General features: G+C 41.6%; 1 protein-coding gene across 1 annotated transcript; it reads left to right on the plus strand.

Annotated features, from left to right (window-relative positions):
• The first annotated feature begins 641 nt into the window (after nt 1-641).
• gjd2b (gap junction protein delta 2b) lies at nt 642-3665 on the plus strand. The gene is made up of 2 exons (XM_031847533.1): nt 642-1112; nt 1848-3665. The coding sequence occupies exons 1-2, from the start codon at nt 1042-1044 to the stop codon at nt 2689-2691; spliced, it is 915 nt and encodes a 304-aa protein (XP_031703393.1). The 5' UTR covers nt 642-1041; the 3' UTR covers nt 2692-3665.
• Nucleotides 3666-10150: the final 6485 nt, after the last annotated feature.

The raw sequence follows: 10150 nt of genomic DNA on the forward strand, positions 1-10150 counted from the left end.
GAGAGAGAGAGAGAGAGAGAGAGAGAGAGAGAGAGAGAGAGAGAGAGGCAGACAGACAGACAGACAGACAGGCAGGCAAGCAGGCAGGCAGGCTGCCTTGTAAAGCGATTAGCAACTCGGATGGTACTTTCACTCACTGTATCCAGACCATCTTTGCCCGAAGTAAAAACAACAGCTCGGCCAGCAGTCTGCACAATGGGGAGGGATACCTCTGGGCAAGCGGGGCAGTCCGCTCCAAGACAGACGATTGGGTCCATTTATTAAGCTGTATATGTTTCAGATACAAGCATATATAAAATGTGATATGCTGCATATAGTATTGTCTTGCCCCAGAAGGATGGACATTGTTAAAGTGCACATGTGGTTATGTAGCTCAGTGAGTTGAGTGTGATAACAATACAGCCAGGGTTGGGGGTTTGATTCTCAGGTGGAGCCACCCATGCGAAAATGTATAAACTGAAAAAGCCTAACACTCTGGACACAATCGTCCACAACAGTATCCACTGAATTGTGAATGCTATATATAAAACTGAAATATTGAAAATCAGAAGTCCTGGTACTCCTGGCTGCGCTCCACCGACCTGTCTGTGCGTACGTGACGCATGGGAGGGGGGAGACTACTTAAAGGCGGATTAACGCTGGCAAGACATTAAATCCAACCTCCCTCCATCCAGACGCAGCGCGCAGCCCATCAACCTGACCTGAAGATCGAAAATAGGAGGGCTTATAGTAATCAGCCCTTTAGACTCCCATGACAAGGAAAAGTGTGGCAACGTCGTGGGAGCGCTCGGCACACACAGCAGGACGCTTACTGGCGCTGTGCGCTCAGCACATAACCAACCAGATAGCGCGCAGAGAGACGGAGAGAAACCGGGACGACAGCAGCATCCCGTGACGGATGCATTTTTTAGCTAAAATCGGACGTTCTGGAGACTGAAAACAACGAGAGTCAGAGAGAGACAGGACGGGAAATAACGCGTTTTTTTTGGAGGGATTTGAACTGAGTGCCGTTGTGCTCTAGTATTCTCCGGATGCACAGAAATGGGGGAATGGACTATACTAGAGAGGCTCCTGGAGGCTGCTGTCCAGCAGCACTCTACTATGATAGGAAGGTAAGATGATCAACAAAAACAAGGAACAAACGAAGAAACGCAGCAGCCTCCAGGATCGTCTTTAGCATGGTTCCCAGTCCCCCGTTTCTGTGTTGTGCTTCAAGGATCTTCTGTAGCATGGTGCCCAGTCCTTCGTGTCTGTTTTGTGGATTTTTTGCTCTTGTTCCACAGATTTCCCTTTTTTCCTCCTTCTAAACGAGACAGCTAAGTAAATCAGTTGACAGATGTCCTTTCAGAAGATGGGATGCTGTTGCAAACAGCCTAAACCAAACTAAAATTCACGCCATTTAATGTAGTCATCCATCCACTTGTCCCTTTGATGTTTGGTGTTGGTGAGTTTGAGTGGTGGTTGTGCACTCACGGGTGGCAGAAAGAGATCGAGAGAGAGTCGGCGTTGTCACCTCTCTCGGTTAACAAAGCTCACACAGGTACAATCAAAGCAATGGCAATTGCTCACATGCCATTTCATTTCAGCCATCAAATCAGAAAACACACACCAAACAGACACACCAATACACGCATATTAACAAGAACACAGTAAAGAAAAAAGAAACACATCATCCTCAAGAGCGTCCTGTTTCAGCACTGGACAGCTCCCTAAATCTAACACACCCGAATTGGACTGTGAGCGCTCAAGCCATCGAGGCGGCGCACAACTGAACCACATTTGTATCAGTGAACACACATATATTTACACTTATTTTCACATTGTTTGTTTGTTTGCTTGTTTTTTAGGATCCTACTAACAGTGGTGGTCATCTTCCGGATTCTAATCGTAGCAATAGTTGGAGAGACTGTCTATGATGACGAGCAGACCATGTTTGTTTGTAACACCTTACAACCGGGCTGCAACCAGGCATGCTACGACAAGGCATTTCCCATTTCACACATTAGATATTGGGTTTTTCAAATCATCATGGTGTGCACCCCGAGTCTTTGTTTTATCACGTACTCGGTGCATCAGTCGGCCAAGCAGAAGGAGCGGCGCTACTCAACAGTCTATCTGACACTAGATAAGGATCAAGATTCACTCAAGCGAGACGAGAGCAAAAAGATAAAGAACACCATCGTTAATGGAGTACTTCAGAACACAGATAACTCCACCAAAGAAACCGAGCCGGACTGTTTAGAAGTCAAAGAGATCCCTAATTCGGCAATGAGAACTACAAAGTCCAAAATGAGGCGACAAGAGGGCATCTCCAGGTTTTACATCATCCAGGTGGTTTTCAGAAACGCGCTGGAAATAGGCTTTTTGGTTGGACAGTACTTCTTGTACGGATTCAACGTCCCGTCGGTGTACGAATGTGATCGCTACCCCTGCATTAAAGATGTCGAGTGCTACGTCTCCAGACCTACGGAGAAGACCGTGTTCCTGGTCTTCATGTTCGCGGTCAGCGGGTTTTGTGTGGTGCTGAACCTGGCAGAACTCAACCATTTGGGGTGGCGGAAAATCAAAACGGCCGTGCGAGGCGTGCAGGCTCGGCGGAAGTCCATTTATGAAATCAGAAATAAGGACTTGCCGAGGATGAGTGTGCCTAATTTTGGCCGCACTCAGTCCAGTGACTCTGCTTATGTGTAACACATGGAAAAGAAGCAGCGAAAAACATGTAGAAAAACCATGATGGACATGATGGACAGCTCCGCACGCCTAATTCGTGTCATGACTTTAAGAGTGGGCAGATTTCTTTGATTTGTTGGTCTTTTAATGACTTCATGGCAAGCGTGGGTTACACGTTTGTTTACTTATTTATTATTGCACTGATGCAACTTTTTAGTAACGTTTATACTCTGTAAGATGCTTAATGGAGACCATGTTAACGTGTTCACACATTTACTCCTTGTGGGCTTGTTCTGCTGTACTTGAAGAGAGTAAATGCAAAAATTGCACTAAGAGGTGAACACTTGAGGGCCTGACCTTACCCAAAACGTGCTATTGACCTGATGGTGTTTTTAAGACATTTTCTTTCCACCTGTTTTTGGCATCAACCTAATTAAATGGCATCATACACAGTGGTTAAAGGACAGATCTATCCTCCAGATTTATATTGATATAAAAATCCTTACTAACTATGGTTCGACCTAGTTGAAATACATCATCGTAATTCATATTTTTATGTTGCCTGTGTTGCACCACTGACCTTAACATATGTAACCATTCCATTGCTTTATAGCTGACTTGCAAAACAATATCTGGTGAATTTGCTGCACACGCTAACGTCTGTGACTTCCTTAATTTATGACACACCAAAGCGCCCACTGCTTTTGTTTGTGAAGTGTTTTTCTTGCTTTTGTGTAATCAAGTGCCATACTTGTATATAAACATGATATATATGTATACATATAAATATATAAATATATAATAATCATCATGAAAGCTGATTCCCTGCTTGGATTATGCTAAATGCCGCCCAATTTTTTTATTTGCTTTTAAATGTGTTTGTTGTGATTTAAATGAAGAACAAAAAAATAACGATAAGATATACAGTTTTCTCCGTTTTATTTTGCAAATGACTGGAAAAAGAAATTAAATGCTAGTCTTTTTTTTATATCCAAGAAGTAAATGTTTCTCCTTAATCAAAGCTGATCAAAACTGAAAAATAGCACAAATTGACATTTTTATCAAAGAATGGGCAATAGCAATCTGCTCCGGTGCTACAGTTTTTCATAGTGGTTTCAATGTAACCAAATCAAGCCAGAAAAAAAAAAGAACATCATTTTTTTCTGTGGAAAATAAAAGTGGGATTCATGTACACCAGCAATGTGTGAGGTGCAGTACTTTTCGTCTGCTACTCTAGCTTGTGTTGCCTGACCTATCACACTACTGTATATAGTGGAAGTTTTGCCTTGGTGCAGTGAAAATGTTAGCCACACCCACTGACTCTGTACAAAAAACTCCCCACTGCAGGACACACCTTGAACAGAATCTCATCACTCTGCAATGTGTTGTAATACTGATGCAGCTTCCATAAGACATACTGATACTTATGCTCCATAACAGAGTGGTCTGAGGGAATATTTAGTCTCTATGCATCAGATCCAACACTGCCCTTTATGATGCATTCTTTATATACATTCTCAGTGTCTCACTATGAACTTAGTTTGGGACTTTCCTTGTACTCTGCAGGAATATTAAAGAACTGATTATGATTCTGAATACTGAGGGAGTTGCCCTTTCTGCAGCTCTGCTCATGGTCTCTTCTCCAATTTGACAAAGGATGTAAGAAAGCAGCCTGAAGAGAGGGGAAGGTCGTGTACTCCTTGTGAAGGTCAGAATAAAAACAAAAGATGGAGTGAGGGGAAAAATAGAAAGTGCTCAAGAATATGGGCACACAAGGGAGAGAGGGAGAATGAAATAAAGACACAGAGATAAAGTGAGATATCTGCAGCTGAGGTGATCTGGGAAGGGCTGGGCTCTTCATGATTTCCCTGCCTAGATGACTCTGCAAAGCCGGAAGAAATTGAAGAGCAGCAGCACCGGCACATCCATCTCCAACTCAGCAGGGACTCGAGAATTCTCCCTAAGTCATGAACTTAAAAAAAAAGAAAAACAGAAGAAAGAAGAACCGTTTGTCAACTTCAATCTGATGCAATGCAGTGTATGCCTGTGTGCATCTTTGTCTCCCTCTCTTTTCTCTGCTGCTCATCTGTATGCTTTTTAGGCATTTAGTTTGTCCTTAAATGTTCTCCTACAAAACCTTTAAAACATTAGGGTTCTGCATACTTGAAAGCATCACAGAATTATAGGAAAATGTAAAATGAACCGTTACAAATAAAATATAAAAAGTAAATACAACAAAATTGTACTGTACTTTCAGCACAATGTTTAAATGCAACTGTCATAACGTGTTTGATGCTTTAGTCGTTTTATTTTCCTGCAATATTCGACCTGGTTTCAAACTCCAGCAAAATGGCAAAATTATTGAGGTACAGTATGTTCCAATGCAATTATGCATGCTGTCATGCAATTATATCATGTGAGTGTTGCAGCACTCAGCAGAGATTATACTGTACCTGTGTGTCTGCATTTTTTGTAGTCATGGCAGTCAGGTCACAGGCCACATAGAGGCTGGCAGACAGTATGTAAAATGTGTACAACACTTCACTTGGTTCAGATTCACACATCTAAGACGATGCAAATGCACTCGTTGTGGTGCTCCAGTAATCTCAAGGCCCTATGCATTTATCTACTGGCCTTACCCATCCTGACAACTGCAGAAGAACACATCAAGGCTGCACGCAAGCTATTTTAAGACTACAAGGCAAAACACTGCAGGAACACCTCCAATTTCATGTGATTGCAGGTGCTAAGGGTGAGGGCAGAGATTGTTAGAGACGTATTTCCTCCCTTAATGTGAGTCATCGACGAAGAGACACCCTAATATTGAAGGAGAGGTCTTCTCCCTGGGTGTACACTGTGGGGGTGGAAGGCACTTAGATGACAAAGAAACTACTTTTATGAGCTATGTGGGCCACACTATCCACCATCATTCAGGATAAAAAAAGATTAGAATTGAAGTTATCATTTGCTGCACCCACTCATTTTTAGAGGTGTATGTCACTGTCAAAAAAATAAAAGATTATTTTTATCTCAAATTAAATTACCCACTTCAACAAAAATATGCACATATTCATAGAAATTCACATACATAAACACATTGCAGGACATAATATAACAATATAAATATTCAGTACTTACATGTAAGCACTAATAAGCACGGTCTAAAGGCTGAATGTAATGTAATAAAATATTCTTAGGTCAGGAAGGCTGTTCCAGAGGAAAAAACCCAACCCTATGTGAGTTTATGTTTCTGTTTATTTCTGCAGTGTAAAAAGTGGAACTCTCCAGTATAATCTAAGGAACATTCATCATGATTTAAAATCGGACTGGTTTCAGCATTAAAATTGTGTGTCCTAGTACAGCAGTACGTACACATTTGTATGTAACATTTAAACTCAAAGATTTTGTCCGAAGGCCCTTCGTCTAATAGGAATTTTATTCTTTGGCACAGAACTGTAAAATGTTCCTGCTGTAGGGGAGGATAATAAAATAGATAAAATAAAAGGCCCTTTCGCTGTAATCATCTCTACGTCCTAACTTTAAAAAAAGAAGTGGCTTAGACTCCTCTTCAACTTTAAAACAGAGAGTTGAAATGGGACCAGTCAAAATCATGATGACGTGGTATTATGTATGTATCCATGTTCTACTTGTACATTAACCATTTCGATTTTTTTTTAAACATTATGATTTACAGTAGCAAGTGTGTCATCATATCTTTAGCCACATAATAGTTTAGCTCCAGTCCTGAGTCTGTTGAAAACAGTCAAGGGAGACTGGGGGAGTAGTTTGGTGTTTTGATAAGTAGATATCCTTGTTTCTTGGTTGTTCCCTGATGAGCAGGACATCGAAAGAAAAAAATAAAATTGTGATTTGGAATTGCAGGTATGATATATATATATTGTGTGACCAGAGTGTGTTTCTATTTGAGGGACAAGGCCGGACTGGCAGAGGTGAGTGATGGAGCTAGAGTGCTGACACCTTTATTAACAATCACGCAGACACCTCACATCATACTGACAACTCCCCAGGAATTAGCTGTTAGATGAGGACAGTTGAACAGATTCCAAAATACAGCCAAATCAATCATAAGAGGACTCAGAATAATTGAAACTCTTCACATTATCTGGTGTCTGTCTGTGTATTTGTTCACTATGTGTGTTTTGTGTTTGTCTTAACTTATCTTATTAATTGATATTTACAAAGAAACTGCCCAACTCAATGTAACCATAGGACTATTATTTTAAAGAAAGAAAAATCCCAAAACATTGTTTTTCTTACAGCAGCCTCTGCTCAGTGTGGCCTTTAATTAATAAGAAAATGTGAACGATTAAACCAGAACTTTCACCTGAGAGTGAATTCTGCAATCCCTCTGCCACAAAAAACAAGCATGTCCACCCAATTTATCCTCTTTTACCAATCTGAAAAGAGAAGGCTGGCTCCGGGGGAGCGCTGCTTTAATTCTGCCTTTTGCGCAGATGAATGCATGAAAGGGGGAGAGCAAACAGAAGGAAAAACAGTGAATGTGGGTCTTTTTGATCCACTCAGCCAGAAGCAATGAAATTAGCCTGGTTACTGCAGCACATATGCACGGCATAGCATGGCAAAGGCAGATATGGCAGACATTGAAACAAAACATACTTGATGTTTGCATCCATGTGGGGGAGGAAGCCGAAACGCATTTCTACAGTGTGACCAAGTTCCTAACTTTCTGTCTGCCAGGGGAGCAAAAGCATCCGCTCTGTTCTGACTGTAAAGTAGTTTTCTCTGTATCCAGCCGCAAGAATGTCTCTGCATCCTCACCACTGCTGCGTTATAGAAGATCAGGGAAGTAGAACACCAAACTTTTTTTCAACTTCTCCATTTTAATGAAATCTTCACAGTACAATGACAAAAGGTCAGAGAACATTTGACAGAGTCTGTACAGAGGGATTTGGCTGGGTCTGGTTGGTGGGTGGGCTGTTTTGGCTCATAGAAAAGGATTTGGTTGAAACTAAGCACTGGCACTGACAAAATATACCTGACAGACTTGACAGCAGATTAATTTCTCATCCATTTTTTTAAATGTGACCCCTGGATTAAGAACATTAGGGGATTATACACAGATTTGTCAACCAGAGGTTTGCAGTGGGACAGCCAGCACCTGGGCGAGGACACAATGCACCCAAACCCAAAAAAACTGATGCATTCATTCTCTTTTGAGCCAGGTTACTGTAGGTCAGGTTAAGAGAGAATTAGCTAGGGTGAAGTTAGAACTTTGAGAAAGAGACCAGATAACTTTCCCTTTTTGCATTTTACTAATTATTTTCTCCACATTCAGCATTTTTCTGTTATGAGGCTCTAGCTTTTGGAGGCCAAAACCCTCAGAATGATACAATGTTCTGCAAATAGTGCACCAACTTTCTCTGAAAAGTATTTTGTCATTATTGCAAAACAAGCAGCGCCAAGCCCCGCTGCAGCAAAAGCAAACCCTAAACAGTTTCCTGCTTGCGATGTCTCTAATTTCTTTTCTTGAAACTACTGCTTGTTCTAACTGTCTATGCCCCCTCGCCTCCTCTGCATTCTCTAATAGCTTGTACTACATACAGCACATTGACCCTGATAAATGTTTAGGTTCTGCACCATTACACAGCCAATAAAAATCAGTGTCTGGCAAGTCTTAATCAGACACGGAGCGTCCACCGGCCAATTGGACTTGTACCGATATAGAGGGTCCAGAATAGCAAAGTGCTTAGGAAGACGGAAGGGACATCGAGGCAGAAGTATGGAGCTATTAATTTACAGCGCACATTGAAATTAAATCACACACAGAGGAGAATGGGAATCACTACTGTGTATTACAAAGGCACACAGGGATGGAAGATAATACTCATCCTGTGAGATTTGTGGCTGCAGAATAAAAGGACCACATTTTAACTTGAAGCCAGATGAGCGACGAAGCTGCTGCTATAAAAAAAATTAAAAAAACAAACGAAGACGGGCAATGAAATGCAAACAAAGAGAAAAAGAAACAAAGAAATATTGCTACTTTGATGGTGAATTCAGCTGTCTTAATCCCAGGGGAAGTGTAAGATTACACAATGTGGGTTGGACTGACTGACTCCGCCGCTGCTGCTTGGTTTGTTCATCATACTCTGCCTCACTGTGGCTTACCTTTGGACTCTGTATGAACCAGCCACAGTGCTGTCTCTTTTTTCCCCACTTGATTTTCTGAGAGTGTCTCTATTTCTGCTTCCTCCTATATTTCCCCCCCTCCTGCTAAAGAATCCACCTCCCTCTTTCTCCAACACGTTCCCTTCTACAATTCCTCCCTCATCGTTTCTCTTATCATCCTCAGTGTATTTCTGTTCTCTCCCTTTCTACATCTCCCACTCCTCCACCCATCCCCCCCCCCCACTCCCATTTTGATGTGATGCCCCTTTGCCATTAATCACGTAGCTGCCGTTTTACTAAGCATCAAAGAAAGGTATGCGATCACACTCAACATTGCAACTCTTTGTCTTTTATTGATGCAGCAGATTTTAGAAACACCATGTTTGGGTTTTGAACCAATGCTTAGAAATAAAATTAGTGGAGGATTTAAGATGAATCTGGCAACAGCTCAGCTGTTATAGCAAAACACATTGCATTTTAAGTTAGACAAATGCTCTTTTAATATTTCAATATCTTCTATTGAATTGGTATGAAAATAAAGTTACAGGTCACACACTATGCTGGATAAATCTGAAATAGCAGTGAGACAGCTGAAAGATGACTCAGAGTTTAAACCTGTCATATATCCTTCATCAAAAGTCACAGATACCAGCATCCCACGTCTGTTTGCCGTAAAACTTTACTGATATCTCTGATCTTCCTGCATCTTGTCGATATGATGCAGAGCACTAACCCCAAAATTCCTGTTGGCTATGAACCATACTCCAATAGTGTATCAAAATGCAACATTTGCCCAAGATGACCTATGATAGGACACACATAGTCAAAAACACACAAACACCCACATTCCCCACAAGCCTCCAAGCACACATGCTGAGCTGTTTCAAATGAAAACAGAGCTGCTGGGAAATTTATGTAGAAACGTATGCTGGCGTTGTTATTGCTGAGGTGTTAATTAGTCTGAGAAATCTTGCGTTAGACCCTCCTTCCAAGCCGACCAGTTACACACACATACACCCGCCCCCCCCCTCCCCCCCCTTCCCACACACACACACGCCTTACACCAGAAAATCAGCTATGTGCGCCAGAAGATGTCTTAGCTGTAAGCCACCTGAAATGTGTGCATGAAATCCCAGTTGATAAGGAGAGATCAATTGTAATCTGAGAGTCATTCATTTCTATTTTGAAGCAGTAAATTTGTTAGTTGGACGAGATCGTATAGCAGCCGGGCTTTGGCGTGCAGCAAGTGTTGATTGTGCTAATGATTCTCTGCTTTCTCATGCCAGCTTGTTTTTACAGCCAAAGGTAACACCGCCATGATTTCATATCA

Source organism: Anarrhichthys ocellatus, unplaced genomic scaffold, assembly GCF_004355925.1.
Source record: "Anarrhichthys ocellatus isolate YVR2014 unplaced genomic scaffold, GSC_Weel_1.0 scaffold7, whole genome shotgun sequence".
Classification (NCBI taxonomy): domain Eukaryota; kingdom Metazoa; phylum Chordata; class Actinopteri; order Perciformes; family Anarhichadidae; genus Anarrhichthys; species Anarrhichthys ocellatus.